This window comes from Protopterus annectens, chromosome 3.part1 (assembly GCF_019279795.1).
Source record: "Protopterus annectens isolate FY-2018-M chromosome 3.part1, PAN1.0, whole genome shotgun sequence".
Lineage (NCBI taxonomy): Eukaryota > Metazoa > Chordata > Ceratodontiformes > Protopteridae > Protopterus > Protopterus annectens.
In genome coordinates this window covers 1,790,220,005-1,790,238,563 of record NC_056732.1, presented here as the reverse complement: position 1 = coordinate 1,790,238,563, position 18,559 = coordinate 1,790,220,005, and the positions used below count along the sequence as shown (strand labels likewise).

The following is an 18,559-nucleotide window of genomic DNA, read 5'->3' as shown; positions in this document are numbered from 1 at the left end:
TTTTTGTTTTGCCTGTTTCCCCCCTTTTTCCCCCTGGGTTTTTTTTGTTGCCTTTGTTTCTCCTTTGTCTCTCTTCTCTCTGTTGTCCCTTTGTCCTTCTCTTCCTTTTCCCTCTGCCTTTCTCTCCTTTTTGTCCCCTTTTTTCGCTCCTTGCCCTTTCTTGCCTTCCCCCTCTCTCCTCTCCTTTTGGGTCTCTTTTTGTCTCCCTTCTTCCTTTTCCTCTGCTTTTCCTTTGTCTTCGGGCTCTTTTTGTTTCCTTTTTCCTTTTTCCTCGGGTTTCTTCCCCTTTGGCTTCCTCTCTTTTTTCTCTTGGTTTCTTCCCTTTCTTCCTTTTCCTTTTTCTTTTTCTTTCCCTTTCTTTGCCTCTTCTTTCCCCTCCCCTGGGTTTTCCCTTTTTCCGGCCTTTGTTTTTTCCTTTTTCGTCTCCTTGTTTTTCTTTTCTTTTTCCCCGGGCTTCTCCCTTTTCTTGTTTTTTGTTTCCCCTTGTTTTTTCCCTCTGCAAATTTCCCTGTTTTCTTTTCCCTTTTTGGGCTCTGCCCTTCCCTTTCTGGGTCCTGTTTTTGGGGCCGTTTTTCAGTCATTTTTTACTTCTCTTCCTTTTTTTTGGGGGTGTTTGCCACTTTGGGTTGTAAATCTTAAATTTGCCTTTTCCCTTCCTTGTTGGGATTCACCATGTTTTGCACTGTGAAAAACTTTTGGTTTTGTTAATAATTGTTTGTCCACTGTGTAATTTCTCCTTTGTCCGTGTTTTTGGGGTTGATCTTTCTTTGTATATTTGTATATTTTAGGTTGTTTTGTTTGGCTTGTCTTTTACTTCTGATCTGGGCAAAAATTGAGGAATACTGGTCTCCATTATTCCCTTTTTTTGCAATTTTCCCCCCGACCCCCATATCTTTTTTGGCTGACTGAAGGGATACCATGGTAGGTTTCACAAGGGCCCTTCGACTAAAGGTGGCAAATGTTTTGTGTTTCAATGTGTGCATGTATGTGTGGTAGTGAATGGAGGCATTTACAGACATACTGTAACGGTCGGGGCAGCTGAGCAGTATGGGGGTGTTTGTGTTTCAGTGTGTGCATGTATGTGTGGTAGTGAATGAGGGGCAGTTGTAAAAGACAATCTCACAGACATTCTGTAACAGTCAGGGACAGCTGAGAAGTATGGGGGTGTTTGTTTCAATGTGTGCATGTATGTGTGGTAGTGAATGAGGGGAGCTGTACCAATGCAGATACATGGACCACCTGCGGTGATTAGTGCATCATAGTGCTAAGTGCACTAGTGGTACTCCCACCAAGTGATTCAGCGACATGCAAATTAACTGATAATGAGATATTTACTCTTTGCTGCTAATTTGTCTCGGATTTGTGTTTTTTTTTTTTTGCCATCAACTTAAATAGCCCTTTTCAGAAGTGCAGTAAAGGTAGAATGAAAGGATGGCTGCTCCAGGCACAAAGTATTGGGGAACTGATCAGGAAGAGCCTTTTCTGCATTATTTCTGAACTGGCATTTCTTAATGTTGGTACAGAACACTTCATAGTTTCCTGGCTTACTACAGTGAGTGCTACTTTTGTAAGCCCATTACTACATTGCTGTTAAGAGATGGGGGGCATATCTATAATAAGCCATCTGTAGTTTTGAACAGCTGGGGGGAGGGCATGTCTTTTGTAAGCCATCTGTGGTTCTGGATATTTTGCTGTAGCACTTAATGCTCATGGCTGTTTTTTCTCTGAAGCCATACCCACACTGTGCCATACCTGAATTCTTAGGCCGTGTTACAGTACTTTGGATGAGTGGTAGCCAGCTCATGGTATGCTAAAGCAATGCGCTTAGGTTGTGCTACAGTGTTACAGTACTTGGTAGCCAGCGTCTGCTGTGCGAAAGCTGAATGCTTAGGTTGTGTCGTAGACTTACAATACGTTTGAATGAGTGGTTCTTTCTGTAACTTGAAGACTGGGGTGGTACAGTTAGATTAATAAATAGAATGGCGACTCTGCCTCAGTCAGTGAAGATCTAGCAAATGACTAACAAATCCAGCACTGGAACATGCAAGGAATTTCATATTATCACATGATTTGAACCTTTGTCCACAGCACAAGGGTCATTCTTAACTGATCCAGAAAGTAACATAACTCTGAAGTCAAGTCAAACAAAGTGAGTAACAGTACATGAAATTGCATCATTTTTAATGAATGCTTGTCTAATTAACCCATTCAGTACAACACAATTGGATGTATATCCCGGAGTGAAGTGGGGGTGGGGCAAGTTCCCTTCCCCTAGCTACAATTCAAGTGGGCGTTACATGCTATGACTTACTCTGAGGCAGCAGACCCTTGTAGTAAGTTAAAATCTGTGCATATCTGAATTTGCTTGATCTGGATTGGCATGTACTAAATAACTGTCATCACACAAAAATGCCACGAATGTCATTTATAGTAGCAGTCATCTGATTCACGACTTTGTATGTGACCAGTTTTGGTAAGATTAGCATCGTAATAATGCAGCTCAATATAAAACATTGATACTTCTGGGCTAACAGTTCTCCTTTCCATTGTATAACTCCAAGTTTGAGATGAGAAGTCCATATTTGAAATGCACTTGTTTTAATACTTATAGTTTGTCAGTGGTCATCCATGGTAGCAAGGGGAGGATAGACATGTGTTAACTGACGCATTTAGAGAAAGCAGCAGGTTTGATCCTCTGCACTAGCATTAATCCCTTGACCATTTGAGTAGTTATTTGTCTATCAAAGTCAGGTTAGCTGGTATAGTGTTTGGTATGATTTCTGACTTTGATTTGATGTGTAATTTGAATTTTTTTTTTTTTATTACACAAAAAAAATCTCATACAAATAAGTACAACAATTGACTTGCTCATAAAAATATGCTGTGTAAGTTAATAATCTTTGTGCATGTTTCTCAACATCGTACTCTGTTATAAGTTTGGACTGAGATGTCTGAGCATGTTGCTTTCTCAGGTTTATGTTCTCAGCTTAACTGTTGTATTTTTCTGGCTTGAGTTTGACATCTGTGATCCATATTCTACTTCATTTAACAGATAAATAAATCTACTGCCTGTTCATCACTTGGTATGGCTAACAGGTGCACATTGTTAATTTATATTTACATATAAATGTCACTTCTGCCCTTTATCTTCATGGTCCATAATCCATGTGTTTCTCACCTGTGACCTGTTAACAGCAGGGGAGTAGTACATTTAATTAAGGGTCACATCCAAATGCATGTCTGGATGTGACCTCACCCTGGAGGATGCTGACATTTGTGCGGTCACTGATACCTGGTTTAAGGTCAAGGAAAGCACCCCAGTCATACCAGGTTATGGTTCATTCCACACATTGACCACAATCTGATGGAGTGAAAAACCAAAGGTGGTGGTGTATGAATATTTATTAAAGATAAGTACACCTCTAGATTAGTTAAACAGCATGATTCCACTGAGCTAATTCAAGTGCAATTAACAGTTGGCAAGACCCTTATACAAGTCACTGTGGACAGTGCAGTGGTGTAGCACTTGCGTTGTCTCCTGACATCCTGACAAGCAAGAGGTTCTCCAGTTTGATTCTCGGCTGGGGTGCCTTCTGTGTGGAGTCTTCATTCATGTGGGTTTTCTCTGGGTAATCTGGTTTCCTCCCACGTTACAAAGACATGCATCTGGAGTGTTTCTCCCTGGGCCTCCACTGAAAATTGGCTCAAATGTTAAATAAAGGATTCCCTTGAGCTTATTCAGGTGCAATTAACAGTTGGCAAGACCCCTATACAAGTCACTGTGAGCTATAGGAAACCATCCATGAATCAGGATGTCCACTTGGCCTACCTGTAACTACTCGAGTCAATTAAGATGCAACCCAAGATCCTGGTTTTGGGCAACTTCAATTACCCAACAATTGAGTGGGGAAACGATACGTGATCTAGCTTGCATGCTGAAAGGTTCCTGGACTTTTAACTCACACCCTGGACCAGTTAGTCAGTACTTCCATAAGGGGGCTCAAAACATCCTGAACATGGTGCTCACCAAAATGGGGGACCACTGCACTACACCCAGCGTGCGGCCCTCCCTGATGAAATCTGACCACAGATTGGTCACGTTAGAAGTTGCAGTAACTTCAGATGCACCCTTAGCTGCTACCTGACTAAAAAAACTTCTTATGAGATGGCATAAATTCTTCTTGGGCACTGCACTCACTGATGGCTCTGACACTTTTGCAGGGCTCTACAATAATGCTCTATACAAACACCTGTACCACTGTACAGACTCTGCCATACCCAATTGGAGGAAGGCAAGATCCTCCTGGAAGAACAAACCTGCTGCCTGGTGGAGTTCTTGAAGAACAAACCTGCTGCCTGGTGGACTTCTTGAAGAACAAACCTGCTGCCTGGTGGACTTCTACCATTAATAAACTGTATAATAAGAGAAGAAAATTGGTGTCTAGTTGCAGGAAGGTAAGGTCTCTAAATTGAAAAGACTCCCTCCTCAATTTAAATAAGCAAATAAAACTTATTGTGAAACCCTCCAAGGCAAACTTCAAAACAAATTTGTGTACCCAAACTAAAGTTGACCATGAAGCATTAGTTACATCCGTAATCTGAAAGGAAAGTCCCAGAGTTGCACTGAACTCCTAGTCAATGGTATCACTTGCACAGAACCTGTTGACGTAGCAATCCTATTCGCTGACAGGTTTAGTGAAAACTTCACCCCTTTGTCTCCACCACACGTATCCCAAAACATCCCTACAACCTGTTCCCTATCTGCTATGTCTATGGAACAGGTCTTAAATGCCCTTTCCAAGACTAAAAATATGGCCTTCATTGGACCAGATAACATCCCAGGCTGTGTTCTACATGAGTTGAAACAAGAATTAGCTGCATTATTGGGTACTCTCTTTCAATCATAGCCTGAACACTGGCTTATGTCCCAAAAGAATGGAAGTCCGCTTCTGTCATTCTACTGCACAAAGGGGGTGCATTCACTGACCCTAGGAAATGTAGACCCATTAGCCTGACCAGCCTTATCTGTAAGGCCATGGAGCATATTATCATGGATCTCATCAACAAAGATATAGGAAATCTCCAAACAAATGACCCCACTTGGTTTGGATTTGTAAAAGGATGGTCATGCCTACTAACCCTGGTGGACTTCTTCGAAGCAGTCACCAAAGCCCTAGATGATGGTAAATCTGTGCATGCAGCCTACCTAGACTTGGCCAAAGCCTTTGACACTGGTTTGCATTCAGGTATTATAGAAAAACTCATTCAACTGGCATCAACCCATATATTATCAGGTGGGTTGCAAAATGGCTCACTGACAGAACTCCTCTCCTCCAGCAGACCTATAACCAGTGGTGTCCCACAGGGATCTGTCCTGGGAACTCTGGTCTGGACTCTATGCTCCAGACCAGAAGTGTATCCCTCACTGGTAAGATGAGACCATAAACTAATCTCACTGGATATTCACATCCCGACCCCACCCCCTGCCCAGAAAACCACAGTGAAAAACTTCTCTAAAGCAAATTTCACACTCCTCAAAACTGAGGTGGAATCCTTCAAAGCCCCCGGGCCTGTGGAAAATATGGCACAGACCACAGAATCCTTTATAAACGCATTCTATGAACACCTTCAGGAATGCATGGATCATGCGATCCCAAATAAAACCAAGACCCAATCCTCCAAAGGCAGACGTCCTGTCTGGTGAACCCCAGCCATAAACAAACTATACAATAGAAGGAGGAAGCTACTAAATGATAAAGCAAAATCCCAAAAAGGGAAGGCATCTCTGATCAGTATTAGCAAAAAACTACGGGCACGCACAAAATTGTCTAAGGCCAGCTTCGAGAGTAAAATTGCACAGGACACTAAGGATAATCACAAGGCTTTCTTTACTTATGTTAGGAACCTGGGTGGTAATTCCCAGATATGCTCAGAATTAGTCCAAAATGACAAAAAATTCACCGAACCCACAGACATTGCCAACATCCTAGCTGACAGGTTCAGTGCAAACTTCTCCCCACTCTCCCCACCAAAAGGGCAAATATCTATCCCAACAGAGTGCTGCCCCCCTGACATCTCAGATGCTCAGGTAAGAGCCGCCCTCTCCAAAGCAAAAAACACAGCATCAATGGGATCAGATGGTGTCCCAGGCTGCATCCTACATGAACTCCAAGAAGAGCTAAACCCAAACATAAAATTACTGTTCAATCTCAGCCTTACTACAGGATATGTACCCAAAGAGTGGCGTACAGCAACAGTGGTCCCTCTCCATAAAGGTGGTGCCTCAACGGATCCTGGAAACTATCGCCCCATAAGCCTGACTAGCTTGGTCTGCAAAGCTATGGAAAGGATCATCATGGACCTCATGAATAAAGATATTGGGGACTTACAAACACTGGATCATACCCAGTTCGGCTTTGTTAAGGGCAGATCCTGCCTCTTAAACCTGGTTGATTTCTTTGAAACAGTCACCAAGGCTATTGACGAGGGGAAGGTGGTCCACACAGCCTACCTGGACCTCGCAAAAGCCTTCGATACAATACCCCACTCAGTCATTATAAATAAGCTCACCAGCTTAAATATAAACCCCTATGATGGATTGCAAACTGGCTCAAGGACAGAACCCACATGGTTAGAATTGCTGGAGCCATGTCAGACTCCAAACAAGTTACAAGTGGTGTCCCACAAGGCTCAGTCCTGGGACCTCTCTTGTTCGGTATATATTTCTCAGAGGTACAGGCCAACACGGAAGGACTGTGGCTGACCAAGTTCGCAGATGACTGCAAACTTGGCGCCATAATCGACTCTCCAGCCGACACAAGCATCCTCCAAAAGGGCCTCATAGAAACAGACAACTGGTGCCAGAGCCATGGCCTCAAGCTAAATGCCAAAAAGTGTATAGTCATCCCCTTTGGCAAAAACAAAGTGCCCACAAATTACCACATAGGTGGTAATCCATTAAGTACAGAAGAAGTAATCAGGGACCTGGAGACCCAAGTTGATAGCAATCTCTCATTTGACAACCACGTGGCCAAAGTGGTTAGAAAAACATTTTATATAGCCCACCTAATCATGAAGGGATTCACATCTAGATCAGGGGAGGTCATCATGCCTCTACTCATCCCTCATCAGGCCCATAATTGAGTACAATGCTCCTTTTGGGATGTACCTTACCAGACACCTGCAGCAACTGGAAAGACCCCAAAAGTACCTCACCAAGAGGATCAAAGGGCTCAAACAGATGCCATATGCTGCCCCGTTAAGTTCTACTCAGTGGCATACCGCCTGTTCAGAGGCAATCTGTGCCTGACATATAAAGCCATGTTCAACCCGGAATTAATGGACATGCTGCACCTCAGAAAATCCAAATCCCATCGAGCTACGCGCTCGAGAGACTTGAACCTCAGCACTGAAATAAATAGGACATGCTGGAGGGACAGATTCATAACCCAGAGGCTCCCTTCACTCTGGAATAAAATCCCAGTCCAGGTTAGGCAGAGTCCCTCATTGACTCTCTTCAAGAGGAATCTTGATGAGTGGATGGGAGATCGTAGGTTTACCCCGGGCATCACTTCTGTGTCACTGTTAGACAGAGGCACAGTATACTAACCTCGAAAAAGGGCATAGCAAAATAAATTTAAAATGGGTGGTGAAAGCCAAACACATTCTGGCTAGGCTTATAAATGCCCTAGGGCAGATAGCCTAGTATGAAAGTATGAACCTATGAACCTGTTGTTATCTACTTCTCTGAAGTACAAGGAAAAACTAAAGGCCTCTGGCTGATTGCAAACTGGGATCAATCATAGAGTCCCAAAATGACATCAGCATCCTGCAGGAGGGACTTACACTGTCAAGTGATTGGTGCCAAGGACATGGCATCAAACTTAATGAGAAGAAATGCATAATCATGCAGTTCGGTAAGGGTGACCTCCATGTGAACTATCATATCAATGGCAATACTCTAAGCACACAATCGGTGGTAAGAGATCTGGGCACACAGATTGAATGCAATCTCACCTTTGACCATCATGTGTCCACAGTAGTAGGTAAGGCATTCTCTATAGCCCATCTCTTAAGCAAAGGCATTGCTTCCAGAAAAAAAATGAAGTTATAACCTCCTTGTATGCCTCCCACATCAGACCAATAATAGAGTACAATGCTCCCTTCAGTATGTACCTCTCCAATCATCTGCAGCAGTTGGAGGGACCACAAAGTTTCATCACAAGAAAAAATCAGGGTCTGCAGCATCTGTCCTACATGGTCAGATTAAAAATTCTTCATTTTACTGTTGCAGTCATTACATTTGGGTAATCTGCTGGCAGGTTGCCCTCAGTCAGCCTGAATAACAAAGTCTTGGGTCCTGTGTCAGTTGCTGTCTCCTCTTCCATGACGTCAGGTCATCAGGGGTATAATACAAAACAAAAGCCAGCAAGATGAGAAGGTAGAAAAACTATTTAATTCAACCCAAAGGACAAATCCTATGGGTTAAATACAAAAATACATAAACCCGGTTTTGGCTGCACAGAGCTTCTTTCAGTGGTGGATACAGAGAATGAAATGGTTCTTCTCATCTTTCTGGCTTTTGTTTTGTACTATTGGTCTTTGTTGCCGTGCAAGAGGGTCTCACGAGCATCTGTTATTTGATTTGGACCATCAGGGGTATAAAACATGCAGCCGACACCATTTTATTCAGTCTTTCTTGCCAAGCGGTGCCTGAAGCAGTTTGCAAGTGCCAGTTGGCCGACTCCTGAAATTTTCGCATTAGAGTTTCAGAACCAAAGTCTTCAACTAAAGCCAAGTACCCCATTGGGAACTTTTTCTTGCTCCTTACCGATGTCGGTAAAAGTTAATAATTGCATTACTTGTGGGAAGCAAATACCTCATAAGGATTTTCATTTGTACTGTATTCCTTGCCTAGGCCCAGATCATAACGTGCCTTGCTGTCTGTTTGGTGCTAGATTAAACCAACACATTATTAAGCGTCGGTATATTTTTGCTTCAAAATATTTTGGATCCAGATTTAATTACCCTGAAATGTCGTTGGTTAGCAATCTGACTACCGAGTTCACAAAAAAATGCAAAGAAAAAGACAGAGACAGACCGTCAAGGTCCAAAACAGATGATGAAGCTTCTCCTAAGCCAGTCGCCAGTACTCAGTGAGGTGCTTTCACAGCCCCTGATACCCACTACTTTTGAGTCGCAGGCCTCTACCAAGACCCATGTGGAGTCCGATATGCCGCAAGAGTCTCAGAGTATTGAACCCGCAGATGTCTCTCCCTTGGATGGGTCTGGAGCCGCTGAGCAGGCACTGGCTTCTGAGGGTGTTTTCAGGCCTCAACATTTTTATATAAAACCAACACCAGCTTCAAAAACAAGATCAAAAACATCTAAGTCTAAAAAACTGACGCATGAGCCACGTGCTCAGGCCCCTATGCCTAAAAAACAGATGATCAAAATGGCTGAGGACTTAATTACCTTGATCAGAGGTTCCCAACCCCCACCCCTGCTAAGAGGCCTAGGCAAGACACTGACTATGAATCTTTATATCAGGTTTCTATTTCATCTGATTCCTCTTCTGATCAGGAATTTTCTAGACAACCCTATGAGGATTCAGATGCAGAAGAATCCATCCCATCTGCATCTCCTCCTGAGGATTATTCTTTTGGAGAAACCATACTTTAAGGGAACATTTCCATTGGGAGAGTCAGAATTTTTTGGAATCAAAAAAGAAGCTTAGGGATTTCCTTTTTCCTCAGCATAGGCCTTTGGCTATACCTCCTGTATTAGACATTGTTGATGTGTTTTTGGAATCAAGCATGGCTCCTGATTCCCTACCTCCAGCTTCTAGTAAGCCAGACCGATATTACAGGGTTCCTGACTCCAACAAATTTCTATTCAAAAATCCTGCTGCTGATCCTGAAACTATCTCGCAGGGTCCCAAAGATGTAAAGGTCTCTACAGCCAAAAATCCTATCCCCTCTGATAGAGATTCCAGGGGCTGCATAGATGGGGAAGAAGGTTTATACGTCTGCAACCATGGCAATTAGGGCCTTAAACTGCCAGTTTCATATGCTTAAATATCAACAGCATGTTATGGGCTTATCGAAACAGAAAATGATTTCTGATTGTGTGGAAAATAAAGAATTACAGGAATTATTGCATTCAGCAGAACAGGTTGGAAAGCATACTTTGCAATGTGGTTTTAATTCCTTGGAGGTCTCTTGCAGGGCCACAGTTACTGGATCTGTGATTAGAAGGCACGACTGGCTCAAGGAGAAAAATCTGCCTGATCATGTTAAAGCTAAATTGTTGGATGCCCCTTTACAGCATGATACTCTGTTTGGTAATAAGGGAGAAGAGGTTTTAAAGAAAATGGAAGGCAAAGCTAAATCTACGCAAACTGTAAAAGATTTCTACAAGTGCAGCCACCCAGATTCAGTAGGCACTGGCCTGTTATTGGTCCTTTCCGGTGTCCAACAGAGCCTCTCAAGGCCAACCCAGGTGGTCAAAAGGCTCTAGATACCAATCACAGGGTTCCTACAGGTCAAAGCAATGGGGTGCCTCCACCTCCAAATCTGGAGGAAACAAAGCACAACCCTACAGTAAGCAGTCTCAATAACTTCCATCTACCATCACCAAGCACTTATCTTTTGGCAGCCCCCTTGGGGGGAGAAGTAGCACTTCATGCTCAAAATTGGCAGTTAATTACCCAGGACAAGTGGGTATTAAACATAGTATCCCAGGGGTACAGATTTCATTTCCATACTTTGCCAATTCCAAATGGTTGGCCAGATCTACCACAAAATCAATGGGCAGAGGCTCAGAAACAAGTTACGTCCCTCATGGATATGGGGGCTATTCAACCAGTACCAAAACAAGAAAAAGGGCAAGTTTTTTTATTCAAGACTGTTCCTGGTACCCAGAAAAGATGATGCGTGGTGTCCAGTACTGGACTTAATGATTTTGAACACGTTCCTGGACATTCCAAAATTCAAAACGCTGACTTTACAGCAGCTACTGCCTATGCTGGGCAGGAATGCTTGGTTAGTGACTCTAGACTTAAGAGGTATACCTGCATATCCCAATAAGGGAATCGTGCAGAAGATACCTCCACTTCAAGGCAGGTTTTATGCATTACCAATTCTCTGCACTGCCCTTTGGCTTATCTACTGCACCCATGGTCTTTACAAAGTGCCTGGCACCAGTAATTGTATTTTGCAGACAAAGCAGCATACAAATTTATCCTTACCTGAACGACAGTCTCATTCAAGCAGAGAACAAGGACATTCTTCTTCAACATCTGGCGTTTGTAAAAAGGTTTCTAACATGCCTAGGGTACACAATAAATGAAAAGAAATCACAACTGGTATTACATTCCTGGGTGCAAGCTTGAATGCAACTGCCCAGATGGCTTACCTTACGCCAGACAAAGGCAAACGACTACATTCTTCAAACGGATGGCAACAAAAACCCAGTTGGCAACAAAAACCCAGTTATCTGCAAGACCATTTCTGCAGGCTTTGGGGTTCATGGCATCCTGCATTCTACTAATTCCATATGCAAGACTGCATATGAGGAAACTTCAATGGTACCTAAAAAGTTTATGGAGTCAGCATTGTCACAGTCTGGAAACAAGGATTCCTCTCATTCCCTGGCTACAACAGGAGTTCCTTTGTTGGGCAGAGACATGTCACCAAAACAAGGGACTGTCCTTCACTCTACCCCCTGCCACCCAAACCCTAACTACAAATGCATCAGACTATGCCTGGGGGCCCACCTGGTGGGGAGATGCATTCAGGGTATATGAAGCCCAAAACAAATGCATCTGCATATCAACCAGAAAGAGATGCTAGCTGTTCAGAATGCCCTGACAGCCTTCAATGATTTACTTCATCCAAGACAACTGCTGATAAAGACTGACAACACCACGGTTATGTGGTACATTAACAAGCAGGGGGGTACACATTCCTATCCCCTTTGTAGACTAGCCATGGTATTGTGGAATGCTGCCTTGACTTGCCAAGTACATCTTCAAGCTCGGTTCCTGCCAGGAAAATAAAATACTCTGGCAGATGACCTAAGCAGAAATCTTATGGACCCGCAGGAGTGGAAACTGGATCCACAAATCGTCAGCATGGTAACACAGAAATGGGGGAGCCCAGACATAGATCTATTTGCCTCTCCCCAAAATGTATCAACAGGACAAATTCTGCACAAGGACTTATCACAGACAAGCATGGAAAGGAGACTCCCTATCCTTCAGTTGGAAAACCTATCAGTCTACGCCTTTCCCCCTCTGCCTCTTCTCTCCAAGGTCTTACTAACGGTCAGACAGGAAAAAACAAAAATGATCCTAATTGCTCTGGACTGGCCACGCCAGCACTGGTACCCAGTTCTAAGGAATATGTCTCAACTCCCTCCTTGGTACTTGCCTCTACCTAATCTACTGTCTCAGCAGAACAATCAAATTCTGCACACTCAGCTCCAAACTCTGAACCTTGCAGCATGGCTGATTATGTAATTATTCAAACACCTCTCAGTAAATCTGTGATGGATGTCATTTTGGAAGCCAGAAGGCCTAGTACTAAAAAATCTCATGCTGATAAATGGAAGAGATTCTGTGCTTGGAACCAAGCACAAGGAACGGACACAGCAAAACCAAATATCCCTCAGATTTTGCAATACTTGACTGAGATGCTTGACAAGGGCCTATCTTTTTCTTCAATAAAAATACATGCCTCTGCCATCTCAGCTCATTACAACATGGAGCCTCCCATCTTTTCTCATCCTCTGCTAAAACAGTATCTTAGAGGGGCAAAAATGTAAGGCTTCCCAGAACATCACCAACTCACCCTGCCTCCTTTTGAACAAGCAGCTTCTGTGGATATAAAGTTTTTATCTTCATAGGTTCATAGATTAGTACTAAGCTAACTGCCCTTGCGAGCCATTTTAAGCTTAGCCAATTATCCCTTGTGGGACTCAAACCCAGCACCTTGTGTTTGTAAGGCAAGCACCTTAACCATTAAGCCACCCTCCCAAATCTTGGAAAACAGCTTTCCTTTTGGCAATCACTTCAGCAAGAAGGGTTTCAGAACTACAGGCTCTCATGGCTGTGGAGCCTTTTATTACATTTTACCCAGACAGGGTGTCCCTCAGGACCAATCCTTCCTTTATGCCTAAGGAGGTATCCAGTGTGGCTCTTAACCAAACTATTCACCTGCCAACATTTTACCCAAATCCGCAGAACAAGGGGGAGCGGATTTTGCATTCATTGGATGTACATAGACAACCAAGATTCTACTTAAACAGGACCAAATCTCTAAGAAAGTCTGAGCAACTACTGGTGGCATTTGCTTCAGGATCAGAGGGGAAGGCTATATCAAAGCAAACTATTTCTAAGTGGATAAGCCACTACATTTATTTCTGCTACTTGCTTCATAGTAAACCTGTGCCCAAGGGAATCGGGTCACACTCCACCAGGGCTGCCTCTACCTCAGCAGCCTTTCTTAGAGGAGTTCCAACCAAAGACATTTCTAGAAGCTGCTACTTGGAGCTCTGTTCATACCTTCACAAAGCATTATCATTTACCTCTCTTCTTTAAATCCAGGACAGGCTTTGCCACTGCAGTTCTGCAGGGCTTTATAGCCGCTCCTAAATGCTATTTAGTTCCATCTGCCCATCCATAGCTATGGGAGTCTACCCAAATGTAATGACTGCAACAGTGAAACACGAAGAACATAGTGCAGTTGTGTACACTTGCCATAAATGTAGATGTTCGAGTGTATTCACTGTTGCAGTCCGGGTTACCCACCCACCATCCCCCTTTTTCTATACCTTTTCTTTCCCTCACTATACTCAAAAGCCTTTGTGGTGTATTTGCTTTTTAGTTGAAGGTAAAGTTTGTTTCTAAAAGTTTTTATATATTTACTGTTTACTTGTATATACATTTTTGCTCCCCATTTGGGGGTAACCTGACATCTGGGACAAGAAAAACTGAATAAAATGGCGTCGGCTGCATGTTTTATACCCCTGACAACCTGTCGTCATGGAAGAGGAGACAACAACCAATGCAGGACCCAAGACTTTGTTATTCAGGCCGACTGAGGGCAACCTGCCAGCAGATTACCCAAATGTAATGACTACAACAATGAATACACTCGAACATCTACATTTATGGTAAGTGTACACAACTGTACTTTACTATACTTGATGTCATACAAACTACTCAGAGGGGACCTGTGCCTTCCATATTGGGCAATTTTAGACCCTACGTTATGGGAAATGCTGCACTTATGCAAGTCAAATGGCATGAGTCACTGACTCTAGGGATCTTGGCCTGATATGTAACATAAACAGAACTTGTTGGAGGGACAGATGGTCTCACCTCTCCTTTGGAACAGACTCCCAATACAGGTTAAGCAAAGTCCTTCTTTGATCATTTTAATCATAAATTGGACAATTGGATGGGGAATAGGAAATTCACCCTGGGGGCTCTACCAGTGTCCCTCTTGAATACGAGTAATGAGTGCTGAATTTTGTGTTTGCTCAGAACAGTCCTCCTTGGGAAATGGGATTAAATTTGGCTAGGCTTGTAAAGGCCCTAAGAGCATTACCTAGTAGTATTCTGTGATCCTATGTAAAGACATTACTTGCATTCCACAATTAACGTCTAATACTGTATTGTGTGTGGTTTCTGTCATTTTTCAGTTTTTATCCTGACAAAGTATACAATTATTTTCACAGGCCTGTCTTGTTTGACCCTGGATCCTAACACAGCAAGTCCTTTTCTCATTCTGTCTGATGACCTGACGACTGCAAGGCTTGGGCAAACTAAACAACAACTTCCTGACAACCCTGAGCGATTCGATATATATCGATGTGTGCTGGGATCAGAGGGATTCATAAATGGGAGACATTACTGGGAAGTGGAAGTAAAGAAAAAGATTGCCTGGGATATAGGGGTCACCAGAGAGTCCAGCAAAAGGAAGGGTACATTTACGTGGAATGCAGAGGATGGATACTGGGGATTAACTCTGAGAAATGGGAATAAATACATAGTTCAGGATTCAAAACCCAAATATCTCAGCCTGACTGTAAAACCACAGAAGATCGGAGTGTACCTGGACTATGACAAGGGACAGGTGTCATTTTATAATGCTGATAATGGGTCCCACCTGTACACCTTTACTGACACTTTTACTGAGAGGCTGTTCCCTTATTTCTGGGTTGGAAGTAATTATGGTTTTGATAGTGCAGACCCTCTAAAACTGTTTCACCTGAAAATGTGAGGTGGAGTTGTACACATTACTGTTTACTAACATGGAATTGCTGGAGTAGTTAAATGTTTATAAATTTTCAGACCCTGTATACAAAGTATAATGCATACATTGTTATAAAATTGACAGAAGGATATATGTACAAGAAGAGCATCTAGTAACAATATGTACAAGAAGAGCACTTAGTAACAATATGTACAAGAAGATCACTTGGTAACAATATGTACAAGAAGAGCACTTGGTAACAATATGTACAAGAAGATCACTTGGTAACAATATGTACAAGAAGAACACTTGGTAACAATATGTACAAGAAGAACACTTGGTAACAATATGTACAAGAAGAACACTTGGTAACAATATGTACAAGAAGAACACTTGGTAACAATATGTACAAGAAGAACACTTGGTAACAATATGTACAAGAAGAACACTTGGTAACAATATGTACAAGAAGAACACTTGGTAACAATATGTACAAGAAGATAAGATCACTTAGTAACAATATGTACAAGAAGATCACTTAGTAACAATATGTACAAGAAGAACACTTAGTAACAATATGTACAAGAAGAACACTTAGTAACAATATGTACAAGAAGAACACTTAGTAACAATATGCATCTGTGATGCATCTGTGGGTAACTAAATAATGAGATAACGGTTCATACTGTTGCACTCTTACTAAATAAATACCGTTTCTGTTATACCTTCAGGGATTAGACAACAGTTGTGATGACGTTAAGGCTTCACAAACCTTTAATGTTAAAACTTTGAACATTAGCAACTTTGAATCTGGATAGGAATCTTACTACTGGCTGTGATGCATCTGACCCAAACTGGCTTTACTTGGGCTTTAAGTATTGCAATGTGTTTGCCAAGCCTTGCATGTGGCAAAAAAAAAAAAAACGTTAGTTGTTTAAAATTTGAATATCCGTGTATTTATATGATCATAGTAAGGAAGGTAAAAGTGCATTAATAAGACATACATGCACATACATGCCAGTCTTGTCCACAGCTTTGGGAAGACTACAGTCTTGTACTTCCCTTGGGTATCACCGACAAGAAATCATCACGGATTCATTTTACGAAAGGAAGAGTTTAATGCCACTTTGGATTATTTTCACTTCCTCTAGAAATTAATCCTGGAATCCTGTATTTGGAAAAATAATTTGTTGAATGTGCTAATCCAGGGTTAATCTAAAAGTACCCTATGGCACAGAGCATACTTCTTAAGGTAGAGGAGACCACGGACTACAATATGTGACTGCTGCCAGCATTATAGTACAGAAAGATATTCTTCTGACTGAGACTCAGTATGTCACACCCAGAAAGCACTGTGGTCATAGTGTGGGCCTTCTGAAGGTTGTCCAAGAAGTTAGCGGCCATCTTAGTGTTCCTAGAGAACCAAGATCCTGTCATTGATGGAGTTGGTCACTGAAAGCTGGCTTCATGGCCATTTCTCAGTTTCACCCTTCCTCTTACTAGTAGTTATAAGTCACAATAAGATATGTAGCTCCTGTCTATGATGAGAGGTTCAAATCCTGGTGGTCAAGGACCTGATTTCCTTTGCTTGGGAATTCCTCACCCAGGATGACTGTGCTCCACTGTGCTTCAGTTTTCATGCAGAGTAATTTGTAAACCTCCCTGTATCGTGCTGTCTTGGCGGACGCCTGCCTGTATCATGTCTTTGAAGATATGAAAACATTCCACATAACTAAAAGCCTTTGCTGCGTTAGCCCCAGATAAGATTTTTCTTTCTTCATTCCATCCTGTTTGTTGTAATTTGAATACCTTCAGGCCTTCTAAAGTCCTGGACAGCAAGATATTCTTGCAAACACCAGTTAAAAGTCAAAAGGGTACATTTGATTGTGGAAATTCAGCATTTACCTAAATATTTCTATATGATAAAACATGATGAAATATTAAATAACTAAATAATAAATATTGTGCAGCACAAGGGAAAAAATGTAAAACTGCATAAACAATGTGTTATGCAAATGTATGTGAAAATATATTCCAGCAGGACTTGTGTAAACTACTTTTTCAGAAACAGATTAACAAGCAGCTGAAAATAAATTTAAATTTGGCACTGGACAGAACAACCAAGAAAGCCTTTTTCCAGAACAAGGTAAAGGGTTTGAATGGCACCTTTATAAGCTGTTACAACTAGCTGATATGTGCCCGAAGGTGTTAAGGGGCAGAGGTGTCATGTTTATAAAGTTCAGCTTCAGTTTGTTTCTATTGATAAGAGATTCACATACATGTTTCAGGTCTGGTAAACATGCAGAAATGCAGTTGTTGATATTGTCTTACAAGGGGGATAAGCTATGAAAAAGCAAAGATGTGTACAACATTTTTATGTAATATTTATCTATACAGATGTTTTAAACAGAATGATAATATCAGAGATTTATTTTTTTATAAACTGTAATCCAAAATATTTCTGCATACATGAAAAGTTTCAACTACATGATGGCAACATTTCACTGGTGCAGCGATTGCTTTTCTTTTTACTTAAACTGTACTTTTTCCTAAACAAATTTGTTTTAGTAAAACCAATCTTTGTATTTCTAAATAAAAAGTTATTTTTCCTTGGATGAGTCCTTGTCTAACATTGAGTTTCCATGTCAGTTTGTACATAATGAGTTAATGAAATTGTTCTCATGCGGGACTGCCACATGAAATGTTGAATGTGAACTGCATTTCTAAAAGCCCCATGACACAGGGTTTCTGTCCTCTTATTTGTATACTGGTATCTGGCAGTGAGATTTGTCTAGATTCCCCAAGCATCAAGTGTCCAAATGACAAGACCTAGAGGAATATGACACCATTAAGTCACCAAGAATCCCATTTGCTCACAATTTTGTACTTCTTAAAACTGTAACTACAATTGTCTTTGTGATTGGTGACTCACTTTTTAAGCAGACAGATTCTCCACTCACAAAGCTGTGGACAAGGATAGGGTTACAGTCAGTTGCCATTCAGGTGTCAGGATCACAGATATTACAATGGTCCTAAAGACCTTTTCCAAGGGCAGATTTGACATGGTAGCAGCCCATGTGGGAGTGAATAATTTTGGATGCAAAACCTTGAGGGATGTTTTGGGAATGTTTCTTGTATGTGACAAGTGTAGGTAAGACAATGGTCCCGAGTGGAATCCTTCTTTCACCATGAATGACCACTATGTACAAACAAAAGATAGCCGGTTTCAATAATTGGCTAAAGAGTTGATGTCATTCTGAGGTGGCAAGGTGTCTAGTATGTGCCAGCATGGGATGAGA

General features: G+C 41.9%; 1 protein-coding gene across 1 annotated transcript in view; it reads left to right on the top strand.

Annotated features, from left to right (window-relative positions):
- LOC122798677 (nuclear factor 7, ovary-like) overlaps positions 1 to 15,756 on the top strand; it is a 271,876-nt gene extending 256,120 nt beyond the window's left edge. The window contains exon 6 of the mRNA XM_044067769.1: positions 14,743 to 15,756. Within this exon, the coding sequence (XP_043923704.1) occupies positions 14,743 to 15,287 (545 nt within the window). The 3' untranslated portion in view covers positions 15,288 to 15,756. The remainder of the gene's footprint in view (positions 1 to 14,742) is intronic.
- Positions 15,757 to 18,559: the final 2,803 nt, after the last annotated feature.